Source organism: Nyctibius grandis, chromosome Z (assembly GCF_013368605.1).
Source record: "Nyctibius grandis isolate bNycGra1 chromosome Z, bNycGra1.pri, whole genome shotgun sequence".
Taxonomy (NCBI): domain Eukaryota; kingdom Metazoa; phylum Chordata; class Aves; order Nyctibiiformes; family Nyctibiidae; genus Nyctibius; species Nyctibius grandis.
Window position 1 is genome coordinate 9,853,550 of NC_090695.1, and position 15,672 is coordinate 9,869,221.

The following is a 15,672-nucleotide window of genomic DNA, read 5'->3' on the forward strand; positions in this document are numbered from 1 at the left end:
GTTCCTTCTGGAGTCAACAAAGGGGAAGACATCTCAGAAGAGCAATTTGAAGCAGTCAGGTTAGGATTTGAAGTACTGCCCTGCTTCAGCATGCTGGATCACACACTGAAGAGACCCTCTTCTCTGCCACTGGGGAAGGGCGAGGGTAAAGCAGAAGAGCTGCCTGATAACGGAGTGCCAACGTGCCCCTACTCCAATCCTTTTAGTCTGCAAAAGCCACAGTAATCTAATGAAACAAGACCAGGACTCTGCCAAGCCAGGAATTCCTTACAGAACAACTGGAACTGAAGCATCTGGAAGCACTTTAGGCTCGCAGGTATTAATAGGTACATGAAGAAGATCATAAGCTAGAACGAAGCAAAATATTATGTTCTTCCTGAATTTGAAAAGTATGCTTTTCTTTTTCAAACTCTCATTTCCACACCACATAATTTGTACAGTCTGTGGGGATACATATATTGCTGTAACAGCATAAATCAGCCCTGAGCAGAAACTAAGGAGGTATCAAATATTTCAGTTCAAACTAGAAAACTTTTTATAAGAAACTTGCAAATAAACATTTTGATAAGATTCTAGTTTTCTTGGATTTTCTGTTTCATCTTTCTGCACATTAGAGAATCCTGACACACAAAAGGGAAAGAAAGAAAGAAAAGAGGCTTTTATTATCTTATTGACCCTTATAAAGGGTCAATATATTTACTGAACAGGCACAGCAGTAAAACAGGTTGTCAGGACAGGGCCACTGACGAGTTAGCTCCAGGTCTGCATGAAATGACTCAGACCTCTGCAAATGCTGGCAGGAGGGACATACTATTAAGTGGGAGTTTTGAATGCTTCATACAGGAGTAGGTTGCTCCCCTCATCGTGGTGCTACGAAGCCTGGTTTGGTGATGAAGTGCTTTGCCTGCCTTACCAACGCGGACAAAATGTACCCCCTGTTTTTAATCTGAATCAATGTGGGAAGCTGGGGCAGTGGAAGATCAGATCCAGCTGATCCAAGGGAATTTTCTTCACTGGTACTCAGAATAGATGGCACAAAAGCAACACTACTTTCTCACCTGATGCTGCTTTCTGGATCTCCAGGGTTACAGACGTGGGAAGACACTGCATAAGCAAGCAGATTTCCTCGTACGTCATCTTGCTGACTGGGATGCTGTTGATGGTGGTAATCTCATCTCCTACAGCCATCTTGCCCATTGATCCCTGATGCAATGACAGATTTAAGGAAATTATAAATATACATCAGAAGCCCTGCCACAGGGGCAAAGATTGCAGGGAAGCAATTAATGGCTTATGAGCCACATTCCCTATTTCACATCACTGCAGAGCAGAGGTACCATTGCTGTCAGTTTGCCAACATGTAAATAAAGAGCAGACTGTGATTTTGCCAGGAGAGGAATTAATAATCAGTCTCAAACAGGAAGGTCAAAAGAGCTGCTGGTTTCTCTGAGAGATCAGTATCAGGATGGAGGACATAGCCCACTTCATTTAAATGAGTTGGGATGAATCAGCCCTAGCTTCTTCAGGACTGCAACGTCGTCTATCATTTTTGCCTTTCATGTATGAATTATATTCCTGGTCACAACCTGCCATTGGACCAACGGAATTCTCCTAAACAACTAAATAACTTCAAACTGCTACAACACATCCCCTCTAAGTAGTGCCGAGTAGGCACTAACTAGATTAAAAATGCTACACCCAGCTTTGTACACCAGAGTATCCTCCCTCCTCTTTCTGCACTTGTGCATCTAGATCAGCAATTCCACATCCAGCATGAAGCAAGTATCCACACTAGTATGTGCATGTATGAGATGCAGAAGAGCAATGTGTTACTGGTACTATGCTTGGCAAACCTGGCCAGCACCTACAGCTTCCTGGTACCAGATTTGTATAACACAGGAATATGTACACATAAAATAACAGAGCTTAATAAACATTGTTTCCATCAGAATTTAGTTATTTTGTATTTGCCCCTAGTAAAAAGAAAGGAAACTAATAGTATTCCCTCAAAACTGTGACTATGAATGGGGATGAGTCCATCTCAGCAGATCTGCCTCTTGACTTTCTTAGTTTTGAATCAGCCAGGGTACACTTCTGAATCAGAAACATTTCATTTAACAGCAGCTTCAGAACAATATGGGATGAGATGTTTTGCCCAGCAGAGACAAACATCTCCCGTGCACTTACTCTCTATTATTATTATTATTATTATTATTATTATTATTATTATTATATTATTATTATTATTATTAACCCCTGCAAAGTGAAAGCAAATCACAACAAGGCAACCCAAATTAAAAAATTACCATTTCTGCTGCTCCACCTGGCCGCAGCCCTGTGACAACAACCTTTAAGGGCATGGCCTGGATTTCCAAATCCAGGCCAAATGACTCATGCTCATTGCGAACCAGTGTGACGATTTCACTCTGGCCCTGCCCAGCCCCGTCGTGTGGTTCACACTTCTTGCTGTGAGGGAGCGTCCTCGCAACAGGCTTGTTGTAAGAGCCATGCTCCTCCGTCCTCTGTCTCTGAAGGCTTCGGCACTCAGTGCTCATCATGCTTTTCACTCTCGTGACTGCTCTGTGCTCAAGTTTTGGCGATCTCTTAGATTCAAGTTGTGCTTCCCGGAGCTCCTTCAAACTCAGGCTGCCAAGACGAACTTCAGGCACACTTGAGTAATCAAATGCTATGATGGGGAAGAAAGGAGAGTCAGTGTGCTCCAGCGTGCTGTCTGCAGACTCCACGGAGTTGCTGAAGACAGGGGAAGACGTCTCTGTGCCACTATATCTAGGTGACTCGCTGTCCTGGCTCTCATCATCTGTTTCCACAGACGAGGTTGTAATGGCAAAGCCAGCATCCTCCTGGCTCTTGGCCCTGTGGCTTCTTTGCAAGTGGGAACTTTCATCGTCATCACTAACATCACCATCATAGAAAACAACCCTCCTCTGCCGATGAAAGGGGCTGCGGGCAGATTTGGGGCTGTCACTGAGGATGCCAGGTCGGACAGACTCCACGTGCTTGTTGTGAAGGCCAGACGATCTCCCACTAGTTGGAGAAGCCAGACCATTTGCTTTTGCCACTCCTGCTTCTCTAGCAGCTAGAAAAAAAAAAGTTATACTTTAATTGCATTTACAGATGATTATTAATACCATGCATCAAACTGCAGCAGAGTAATGTGTCCCTCTTTGCTGGGGAAGCCTAACCTCTTCTCACAAAGCAAAAAGCAGGTTTTTCATGTCCTCTCTCTAACTACAGTAAACAGCAAGAGGGATGGCAGATAGCTCCACAATTTATGGGTAATTCCTGAGATCAGTTCATGGCACATCTGTTCTATTTTCAGTTTATTTCTAAATTATGACTGTGACCCAAAGAAGAAAAGGATGCAAATTCACATGTGTATTTTACTTTAAACAACAGAATTTTTTTCACATTTTGCTTAAATCTATGGTCAGGACTGCCTGCATCAACTTACAGAGAGTAAAAAAATGCTTTCCCGAACAAAGACACAAGCACATGGCAATCAGTTTCAAATTGAAGACTAATAAACCCAAGAACTCTTTCCATATCCTTCTTAGAAAGAACTGCATTATTTTGTAGAAAGTTTTTTTGTTTTGCTTTGTTTTGTGGGGTTTTTAAAATGTAAAAATGCTTTTAAGCATTAAATAATGAATTTCCAGAGAAAAATAAGCTGTAGACAAAGACATTACTTGAGCAGCACAGGGAAGGGAGAACAAATGTAATGTCCTTTGAATTTGAAATCAGGTGCATATCAGTAAGAAAATGCAAGATTCTTTCAGTCAATTACTATGGGAAGAAAGACACATATGCAAAGTATGTGATGTAAAATTGAACATTTGATTGTTTTTATGCTGCTATATGTGACATTTTGAAATTGTGTATTTGAGATAGCTACGAACATTTTCATTTAAACGTAATCAATCAGATGATCATCAGTCATTTGGAAAAAACCCTGCAGTGCTGTCAATCTAGTTTCAGCCAAACCAATCAAATAAAGTCATTTTCACATAACCAGAGCAGCAATTTGGACAAAATACCACAGAAACAGGCATTTATGTGCATTGTTGTAAACCCCGTCCATTTTCCAGAATTTCATATGATCAGCACTGGCTTGCACTACACTGCCAGGCACTTCTTACCAGCACAGGAATCACCATAGCTCTCCTGTAAAGTAAACCAGCGCTGAGTGACTCCCCCCTCATTAGCCAAATGACCAGACACATTTCTGTCACTTACTCAGATTGCCAGGAAGAACAGAGCCATCATCCAACAAACTGTTTCTGTTCTTCTGACGGAGCTGCTCTCCATCGTACGAGCCGGTTACAGCATCAGAAAATGGGAGCTGGCTCGTACCGTCATGCGAGAAGTACTGGGAAAGCTCTGCCTCGGAGCTGACAGATCCCTGCTGAAAAGAAGTGAGCCTGGTGACCGGCTGTCATCAGTGCTTAAAGTCCCTGTCTGCATGCAAGCACCACAAACTCCACTCACATCGCCGTGTCAATAAAGGAAGCTTAAAGCCCATTTTTAAAATAGAGGACTTGTCAGTATATCGAGAGCCTAACTGTCAAACTGGGACAGCTGAAATGCTGCACATCAATACATTTTTAGCCAGTGTAATATATAAAAAAGGATTTCAAATCCTGCTACTTTGCAGATGTGGTTCAACGCAGAAACAAGGGATGAAACCATTCACTTGTGTAATTCCCTTTACACACCTTCTGCACTGAGAGAAGGGAAGGGTTTGTACTTCTGGACACTGTTTGTATGGCTTCTTTGGCTTTCCCAGGAGAACCAGGGACTTTTCCACTGCAATGTCTATATAAAGAGACAAAGCGCACAGCCTTCTGCCCATAGGCTCAGGTCTCTCCTGCTGACTCCATCTCTGTGCCCCACAGAGCAGGGGCACCTTTGAGATGGCAGGAGGTGGGAGCCCACAGCTTTCTCTGCCATGCTCTGCACATTGCTCCCAAAGGCTACAGCCACACAGACGAACAGGAGCTTGCTGCCGTCATGATTTAAACGTGTCATGCAAGAAACAAAACCTTTTATGGAGCCCATGTGACAGGGAAGGAGCATAGAGGTTTGGTTTTGAACTCCTTGATCAAGTAAGAGCTTCAGGAAAAGCTGAATTTGAAGCAGACGCTGTATTTATTGCATCTATTTTTTTTACCCGGCTTGTTGGCTCCAGGAAGCGTTTCATAGTCCAGCTGAGGGGAGATGAGGTCTCTCCTTGTTTTGCCTTCACATTAGGAGATGGGCTTTTTTGTACAGCTCCTGTTAAACACAGCTTAGTTAGATGCCAGAAATTGAAGTTGCGGTCCATATATCCAAAAAAGCTCCTCATTCACTTTCTGAGCTGGGGGCAGCATTTAATCCCACTTATTATCTGAATTGCTTTCCTAAAGTGAGATTTATTTAACATTTCACAAGCTCTGCTTCGGATCATGCGAAACGTTATCACAGAGACACATTAGGCCAGCCAGGCCCAAGATAGAGCTATGAACAAGAGATGAGCAGGAGATGGCTTCCCTCACCCACTGGAGCGTGCTCCTGTCTAGGTGCAACCTCAAAAGACAAATTAGGAGCCACTGGCAAGGTCTACTTCAAAAAAGGTCTTAGCTGACACAGACACAAAGACGATAGTTACAAATCTAACATTTCTGTCTAAAAATCACCTTACCAGTCACTCTGCCAAGAGTTTGCTTTTATTTGTGAGATTTGAGGAAATACTAAGTCTGGAGTTAAAGAACGTCAGACAAATGCCAGAGCACACATTTTGACATGACCCCAAAGATTAAAATGCAGTTAAAACACATAGTCCAGTATGCAACATCTGGACTTTTTCAAATGGACACATCAATACTTTATCTTTTTGTTTTGTTTTGTTTTTGCCATCTACATGGATAACTGTACACAGATGGAATTGATTCCTCCTGTCCTTTCCCTACCAGGACATTGCCCTTCCCATTCATCCTGAAGAAAGCATAGAGGAACCACCTCCTGGCAATCCTATTTTCAGATCATGGCAGCCTAGCGAAACAAAGCAAGTAACATGAGCTATACAGTTGATCCATCTGAAGTGGATGTTTTTGCTAAAATTTCTGTAGTGGACAGAGCGATTACATCCCCCAAACTGTTCTTCCGTTTTAAGGGCCCTCAAGATATTGATGTTGGGGAACCCAAGGGCACATCTTAAATGTTCCTGCATCTAGAAAAGGAGAAACATTAGGAGAGAACATGCTGCTACCTGTGACGTGAGAGGAGCTGGCATCCTTGCTCTCTCGGTGGGTAGTACGTGCAATTGCTTCATCCATCTCCTGCTCAGAAACCTAAAGTCAAATGGAAGACAGAGATCAAACTGGGTAGATGAAATGAAGATGAAAGTCTGACCACTTATCACTACAAATACATGATTAATTTCAGATATGGTACTATTTTTAAAGATGCAGTAAAGAAAACCTAGTTGACTGCTCCTAAGTCCTGGTCCCCTGATTCAGACTCATGCCGTGCCACTCTCCCGCAGAAACCAGGAGGCAGAAGCCTGCCGACTTCATGAAGACCACATCCAAGTGCCACATTATGCAAACAAATAAAACAGTACCAGACTTAAAGAAATCAAATGAAGCCATTACAGCACAATTTCAACTCAATTAAGTGCTGTACATTGATTTATCAAGAAAATATTACTTTAAAATAGACAAAGACTGCTTTGTACAAGCATACATCAGCAACAGAAGATATTCTACACTTAACCTACCGGAAGAATACCAGACTTCCCAAGATATAAGCTGTCTTTTTTATTTTCATTTCTTCTTGCTTTTAAAAAGAAAACCTAAGTCAGTAATTGTTAATTAATGTTTTTTTCCGGTTTAAGAATAAATACTGGTTTACCATATTTGCTAATTTGTCCTGAATTGCTGCCATGCACTTAATTCTTATTACTGGAAAACTCCATATAATTTTGTAACAGGAACAACTAGTCTGCAGGAATATATATTTAAAAACAGAAAGCAAGTTAATTCTGTCGAAAATAATTCCTATACACATTGCTTTACATGAATTAAAATTCAGCATAAATAGAGACTAGAAACTTGAAGCTTTCTGAACCATGTAGATTTGAAAGATTCCTAAGCAAACTCAGCAGTTTAAACATAGTTTAAATGCCACATTCACTCAGAATAACAAGAAGGAAGAAAATTTTGTGGTATTTCTCTTGGAAGTACATGAAAACACCGAAGTGAACACATTCAGCAACAAAATGTACTGTGGACCTTTTGTGTCATAAAATGAGACATTAAGTACAAAAATGTCTAAAACAACAGGAGCTTTTGTAGAAATACATCTCTGTTTTCAGCCTGTGGCATGACCTTACAGCAAAGCAAAAGCCTCCAGGCTCCTGGGGCACAGAGAGTTTCTACAGGACACAGACCAAGCCCTGAGAGTATGCTCCAGAACCTTTACACAAACTTTTGGGTACAAGATGTCCCAAGAGTAAAACTAGGTGCTGGGCAGACTGCAGTATTTGTTTAAAGCTAACCAAAATCCACACCTCTGGCAAGCTCTGCCAGTTTTGATTTTTAGCATCCTCTGTGCCTCAGGCAGATCAAACTGGAGAGGGACAAGCTAATTCCTAACTACAATCTGCAGGCTGAGATATTATTAAGAGCTAATAAAATAAAATAAAATAAAATAAAATAAAATAAAATACCACACACACTTCTGTAGATCCCCCAGTGCTGTCAGAAAAAGGGTGACAGTGTCATAACAATAAATATGGGTCCCCATATGGACATTCTTTCAGAGATCCAGCTATGAGGGATTGTGGACTCAATACTGCCTGGGAGGAAAAAAATGCTTTAGGGTCTCTCCAGCTCAACTTTTAGCTTTTCTTAGCATTTCTTGGCAAAGGATTTGTTGTCATTTTAAATATCACTTATGGAAAACTGTAATAGGAGCCACTTAATAGTTTCCCTCTGTTACTGAGTAACAGCAAGCGATTAGCTTAACTCCGTTCTTCTTCTCAGTAGATACCTGCTCAGGTCACTCACCGGCTTTCAAGACACCACCACAGCAAGACGAAGAACAGAGGAGAGAGGGCAGGCTCCACACCGTGCAGTTTTTATTTCATGCTCATAGATTCTCCAGAAAGTCTATATGCCTTAATAATGCAATCAAATCGAACCATCATGCTGGTTCAGCACAGCATACAGACTCCCTAGAAATACTGTTATCTTAGGCTATAAGCCCAATTCTTACCCGCTCCATGCTTACCTTTAACTAACAGAACCATAGCCTCTTTCTTTTTAGCAGCACAAGACCTTGCAGCAATGATAATAAACTCTGGGCAGTAGACCCCTATTTGTTTATTGTTTGTATATTTGATTCAGCAGAAAATACACAATTCATTATAAAATAAGAAACCTGAGTTCTCCTAGATACGGATTTATTAAGGCCTCCATTTGTAGTTACGAGTTCAAAAGTCAGAGCTCTCTAGACCCACTAATGCAAATATTTTTACAGCTTCATTCCTGTTTAAACAGGAAGGTTTTGTACACTCATGAAATTCTTTGAAATATTGAAATAAAAGAAGTTGTTATTCCCTATAGCTTGGTTAAAAGGCTTTTATCTTCTATCATCAATTTTTAAAAATTGCTTGAAAATACTCACTTTGTAAATACAGCCTTATTTCCAAATTGCCCTTGCACAGACTTCATAGTAGCAGTACATTCCAGATTCCCATGTTTTAATTCCTGAAGGAAAACTTTGATCTTTGGATAGATTTTACTTTTTTAAAAACAGTATTCCTACTGCTTTATTATAGTTGATCAGTTCAATCTGTTGATGTTTATATTCCTGGCCCTAAATTATATTCTACTCAAAGACAAACTAAGTGAAAAATAACTTTTAGGAGGAAGAGGACTTGTGCCATATTTGTGTTGCCACTTGGTCCAAGTACCGAGAAAGATGGGAACACTTCAGTCAAGTAGTTCCAGGAAAATTGCATTTGATCAGTGGGTGACTAAGTGAAAAGCAGCAGGGACAGTCCAGCATTGCTATAACTTACAAAAGTGGAAGGCATCATTGCAATCCTGACTTCTTGCACAATACATGCCATAGAGAGAAAAATCCAATATTCTTCATTTGCTGCTTTCCCGACAGCAAGACTCAAACTACAGCACCAGATGAAAACAACCCAGATAGATACACTAACACATTTTCTCCTCACCTTTGGGTTAGGATGCCGACTAATGATTAGGCTGACTGGACCTGGACCACACTCGCTCAGGATGGCGTAGGCTTCACTTAATGCTGCGTGACGCAGGCTCACCGAATCTGCCTCCAGGATCTGGTCACCCCGACTGCAGAGACATATAAAGCCAGTTAATCATAACTGCCTGTTACAAAAACATTTGTGCTTTCAACTGATGGCCAAGCTTTTTCAAAGATACAAGTGTCTGGAAAAGATCTGACTTGCAAAGAAGCCAGTCTTGCTCTTGCTCCCACTGACGCGAATGCTTCAAGCCCTGTTGACTTCGGAAGGGAGGTCCAGAGATCCCTTCTGCACTTAGCATCAGTGCTACAAGCCCTATTAAATCAACAGAGAAAATTGGCTACATTTGGACCAGGGTGAAAGCAAACTTCAGTTCCAGTTCTGCATTCAGATACTTGTTGAGCACAGCAGAGGAAAAATTAAGATTCAGATGGGCTGTTCCTTCCCATCGTATTGAGTTACTTAACACAAACAATGATAAGAAATTCATGATTTAGATATGAGTTTATGAAATGACTCCAGGAAAAAACTGAGTGCAATAAGCCTATATTTGCTTCAAATTAGCATATAGAACCCATTAAAAAGAAAAAAAAAACAGAAAAGAAAAAACCTCTTCTGAAAGGAAAGCACAGATTGTTTAGTTTTGCTTTCCCAATTTTTTAACTCTTGCTCATGTCGCTCAGACATCTGGAACTATTCAAAAGAAAAGATCATCAGCTAGGGATATCATTAAAGCATTCTCCGTAATTACTAAAGCATGAGCTTTAAACAGACATTCTCAAACAATCTACTACTGCTGATTTATGTTGGGCTACTTGTGACAATGGAAATGAGTTTACACGGTGAGTCCGCACACCAAAGGCAAAATGGCAACTGCGTGTGGCAGCCCCCAGTAACATGTGCTTCTGGTACAGGCTCAGGAAAGCAAAGGGTGACCCATCAGTTGTGTAATTATGCCCCTGCTCTGTCCATCCTTTGTATTTACATAGCTATTAGAATCTACACAAATGGAGTGACTTACACAGGCGCATGACTGAGAGGGGGAGCTCAGATATGGAGGAGCTGGATTCAAACCTCTTCCGCTATTGCAAAGTCAGTATTTGATTAACGAAGCTTTCCAAAAATCAAAACCATCCTGTAAGTTTTGGCTTATGGAGCCATAAACCACTGATGGGACAACAGAAGCAATGTCTCAAAGAAGCAAGCTAGAAATCTGGGAAGCATGCCTGGATATAATCAATCACTTAAACCTAATAAATGATACAGCTGTTACATATAGACGCAACCAGCACTGCAATCTTTTCCAAAGATGTTTACAAGAAAGAAAGTTAGCATTAAATACTGTCTCCTATAGACATTTCTATACTGTAGGAACTTTCAATGGCTTTGGCAGGGATGCCACCATAAAATTACCTTCTCCCCTTATTAAAAAAAAAAATCAAATTGCTCTATCAGTTCTTCTGGTGAGCAAGGAAACAGAAGGCACTCTCTACCCATAGAGAAAGCAAGGCATTTGCTCAGCCTCTCTGCACCAGTGCTCACACCAAACGTTCAGAAGGGATCAGCGCAGCCTCCCCTCCCGAGCGATGCTCCCAGCACCCACCAGGACTTAAGCAGGAATGCAGAACGGTGGAAGATTTCCTCCAATGGTTTTTCAAAATGAAGCCTCCAGGAGAGGAATAGCAAATAACTTTCTGTCACTTAACCCAACATAAAGCACAAGGGAACCCCAGGAATGATTGCTTCTCTCTCTTATGGTTCCTAAAGACATCCAAACTCCATGACAGAGTAAATGAGATGGGCAGGTCAGCCTGCAGCAGTCCTGCCAGATGGACAGTAAGGGCAGAAAAGCACTGCTGCAGCCATGGGCACAGTCAGCTGCAAGAACATCTCCCCCAGCTCTTTTTAAGGGAGTTTCAGGTGACTGAGCTTTCAGCAGAGCTCTGCAAATTTCCTCCAAATCTGGGGTCTCTGGATGCAGCTCTGATAAAAAGACATGAGGCTGCACTTCTTGCTGCTCCCCTTTCTCAAAGGGTGCTATTAGGCTCAGCTTTCTGTATAGAGAATTAAAAAAAAAAAAACCCAAACCTTAATGATTGTGCTGCTTCCAGCACACAGAGTAATGTTTCCTGCGTATTTAATACCACTTTGGAATGTCTCTATTTAAATGTTTTCTTTTTGGTGCACTCTTAAGTACAAATCCCGCCCCCACCCCACTACATCAACCAATTGGCGAAAACAAAGTCTCAATCGATTTTGTTGCAAAACCACTCCAGCATGTTTCTCCTTTAACTAACCTTAATCTGCCATCCATTTTAGCCACCGATCCTGGGGCCAGGCTGTGAATGTATATCCCTGGAGAACTGTTTTCCAGCGTGAGACAACAGGCACCAATGCCGAGCCCAACCCCTGGCTCTGTGAAAAACAAAACGTACAAAGAAAAGTAGCAGATTGTAATCACACAGGACACACAAGTGTTTGTGTTCCCACATCCCATCTGAGACCAAGACTCATGTATTGTTTCAGGGCTGGCCTTAGGTGCAGTCAGTCAGGAAGCCAAGACCAACAGTGGAAATCAGGACTGAAAATATCTGATCCTGACTGTTTTCTGAGATCCATCACTCCAGCAATTTTTCTGTGTGCCGTGGGAACCGCCTGGAAATGTCGCACAAGGTCTGATCCGGTCCAAGGCACAAAGGAGTGGGGGCAGCAATCCAATAAAGATGTCACTTAAAATTATTGCAGAAAACTTGAGCACGTAAGATGCTGCCAACTGTACTGCTCTGTTTTGTTAAATATCTGTGTGGCATTCCTCAGCAAAGAGGCACGAAGAAAGGTGAGGTGTTATCTCTGGTTCAGTGATTACCTCTGTCCACTTGCATTTTTGCTTTCCTTCAGGTAACAGCATTCCTAAAGTAGGAATTGCTGGACGCCCTATCCTCTCTCTCCAAATTTTTAATCCAACCTTTAAAATCAGGGTAGCTTAAGCGTTTAAAATAGGCGTATTTGTCCCGCCACATATAGCATATGCTCTAAGAGTATCTTGTGTAATTATTGATAATGAGAGTAACCCCCAGGCACGAGTTCAAACAGCTCATATGGGCAATTTTGAGCACTCTGCGCGGCTTTGCCTTCCCCAGAGCTGCCCTTTACACGAAGGGCACAGCCATTTGGGTTGCCAAGAAGCTGATTAACATTTTGCCCGGTATCTCACAGCCTCCATCTTTCAGCAGCACAGACACTGACTGCTACCTGTAAGAGTCTGCTGGCCCTGGAACAGCAAAATGTGGAAGGGAGAACTCTTCAGAAGTTTTTGCATTAGAGGATGTTTTTCCTCCCCATCATGTGGTTCAGGATCAGATGGACATGGGTAGGTGCCCTGGATATTAAGAGCCTCTGGCCTATTCCCAAAAACTCCCCTAAGAAGCAGGGATTCGTTCTGCAAGCCCGTTTCAATGGACCCTCACCTTTATTGAGCGTCACATCCATGACGATCCTGTCCTTCGGGCCGGGTCCTTTGCGGCTGGAGGAGGAACTGTCCACCTCGTCGGGGCCGGGGACCGGCATGCCACCGCTAGCGCTGGAGCTGGGGGAGCTGGAGCGGCTCAGCAAGGTGGGAGTCGCGCAGGGCGTGAGGCTCGGGCTGCGCAGCCGCGTGCGCACCGTCAGGGTCACCACACCTTTCTTCAGTTGCTGGAGAGACATCAGAGAACCCCAATAAGGCAAGATGATACACCAACATTTGCCAGTAAACCTGCATACAGTAATTTATGGCAGCAAAAGAATATAAAGCCAAGGGTACGAAATGCCACCGAATGAAGAGGAGCACTAATCTCTCCCTTACTACATCCACGTTACCTTAAACCTCTGAATGGCCTCCTGATGGGTCAGTCCTTGTAGAGACTCTCCATTAACTTCTAGGATTTCATCCCCTGGTAATTAGATACAAAAAATGAAGTCAGCAATATGCAGACTATAGAGATGTAAAAAACCTTTCCTGTACATAAGGATACTCGCTACTATGAGGTTCCAGTTAACTGCTCAGTAAAAAGCCTTTTACAGTTGTCAGTTTATTTTCACTTGTCCTAATGCCTTTACAAGTTAATAGTGGTGAATTAGCAGAGTACAGACTGTTCTTCAGTAGAGATCCTTAACTTGGCATTCTTATACTAACAAACAAGCTGAAAACACTACAGATTTTAACTAAAGTCTGAAAATAGATGCTCATAACATGAAGTCCAAAGGGACTATAAAACTCCCTTTCTTTAGTGAGCATCAACAGAATAAATGAGAATCTAAGCGAAACACTACAGCACATCACTCCAAAGCCTGTTCAGAGAAAAACTAACCTTCCATCCACACGCCAAAAGCAAACGTGTCGTCTTACTAAATGCCTATGGATGGAGACGTTTGTAGCCCACACACTGTGATAGCAAAGGCCCTCTCACCCCGACAAACATGTGCTGCCACATTTCTACCTGCTTCCAGGCTCTGGGTCTTACTACTTACACCCAGCTGTGTTGATCTACCTTCATTTTATTAAAAGGAGGGTCAGTACGATCCAGATCTACTTTCTGCAATTTTACTTGCATCTGTGCAAAATTAAATGGGGCAATGTCATCAGCCAAGTCTACTCTTCCTCTCCTTTCCTAGCCCCAGTCAAAAAAAAAAGAAAAAAAAGTATGCGAGCTTGAATAACCTGCAAAGGCTTGCTGGGTTTATGGGACAGCTGCTTCTTATTGGCTTCCCATGGTGAGTGCACAACCTATGCCGCAGGGATGTGAGCTTCCCTCTGGCAGCAAGTGTGAGAGTTGGCACCAAAAGCAGCCTCAAATACAACAAGTGTGATGAGATGTACAGAGGGGAATGACGATATGAGAAGGAGAGAAGTAACACAGGAGCAGCTTTCTGTGGAAGAGAAGTAACACAACTCCTGCAGAAGAGTTGTAAACCACTGCTCTAAACTCATGGTCACTTTGAATTTTCAACAGTGCATAACAGTCTGTCTGTTTGGCACAGCACTCAGACCAGGGTGCAAACACACACAGAGCAAGCTACATGTCCAGCTCAGAGATCAAGAGTGTAAGAACAGTAACAAAATCAGGACATATCTACTTCTCTAACTAGCTGGGTGATCTTACCGCCAATCCCATCCTTCCTCTTTTCTTTTTCTGGTTATGACTCTTACTTGTTGATTCATGTCAAAATCATACCAAGGGGCTCAGAGAGCACAAGGGCCCCAAACAGCCTCTCCCAGGCATGTTCCTCTGTATAACCCCTTCTTGGACCAGCATCTTTAAGCCAGATGGTGGTTGGATAGGTATGTTTCACGGCTATCAATGACCCTCTCCAACTGAAGAACTGCAGCTTATGGCTTGCGCAAACAAAATTCACCAAAGAGGAAGGGGAAAAAAAACCCGTCATGCTGTAGTTTCCCCTTCTCAGTATGCAATATAAGCAAGTTAGCTGCTATGAATGATCTTCCCCAGGATGGACAAACAGGGTGTGTTACATCCTCCACAGCCTCTTGCTGATGGCCAGGTGCCTAAATAAAGCTGTACTTGAATTTTTCTGCTGGACTGAAATAATACCCCACTGTGGTCCTTTATATGCAGTTGGATTCTCTCTACCATACCTTCTTTAAGTCTTCCATCAGCAGCTGCTGCTCCATTTGGGAATATAGTCTTCACAAAAATCCCCATGCGTCCGCGAGCAGAATCCTGACCTCCCACAATGCTGAATCCAAGACCCTACAGAAAAGGGGGGAGAAAACGCACAGTTGGCACCTTAGTCTATCATCTATGTGAGAAAGACTGCCAATAACATACAGGACAAAGGAAAGACAAAAACCTAAAAGATTCTGATGAATTGCACTGTGATCTTACCCTCTGCTTGCATTTCCTCCTTTATTTTCATTCTAGTATCAACACACTTATCAGCCCAAAAAGTAGCAGCAGGAACCTTAAGCTGAAATAGCAAAAACGCTATTTCAAGATTACTTTTTTTTTTTAAACACTGGGTCAATGGCTTGATGTTATCATATTCCCATTTAAAAAACTGTAACACATTGCTTTTAAATTGACAGACAGTAGATTCCCACCCCTGAGATCTATATCCAGGATTAACTGTAGTTTGCTCTGCTGTCACAGATCCTGTATTTCCTCAGGAAAAAGAAAAGCTTAAGAACATGACATAAGGTCAGCGCTGTAATGTCAGGAATGTAGCTGGAAGGGGGCTGGCGTGGGGAGGGTTGCCATGCACATGCACATTTTTAATTATTCTGGAGACATGCACCACGCTGTATTTAAATAAATCTAGATCAATACATTCCCCAGGGCTCCATCTGTTAGCTCTTGCCCCTGTGCTGCCCTGGCTGGCTGCAG

The 15,672-nt window shown here is 42.4% G+C and overlaps 1 protein-coding gene across 1 annotated transcript in view; it reads right to left on the reverse strand.

The window, feature by feature from the left end:
• The window catches only part of PDZD2 (PDZ domain containing 2), a 137,432-nt gene that overhangs the window by 14,596 nt on the left and 107,164 nt on the right, over positions 1-15,672 (reverse strand). The window contains exons 9-18 of the mRNA XM_068423482.1: positions 14,925-15,039; positions 13,148-13,221; positions 12,757-12,982; positions 11,587-11,704; positions 9,245-9,377; positions 6,266-6,347; positions 5,189-5,292; positions 4,255-4,423; positions 2,307-3,097; positions 1,059-1,203 (exon numbers count right to left, since the gene is read on the reverse strand). Of these exons, the coding sequence (XP_068279583.1) occupies positions 1,059-1,203; positions 2,307-3,097; positions 4,255-4,423; positions 5,189-5,292; positions 6,266-6,347; positions 9,245-9,377; positions 11,587-11,704; positions 12,757-12,982; positions 13,148-13,221; positions 14,925-15,039 (1,957 nt within the window). The remainder of the gene's footprint in view (positions 1-1,058; positions 1,204-2,306; positions 3,098-4,254; positions 4,424-5,188; positions 5,293-6,265; positions 6,348-9,244; positions 9,378-11,586; positions 11,705-12,756; positions 12,983-13,147; positions 13,222-14,924; positions 15,040-15,672) is intronic.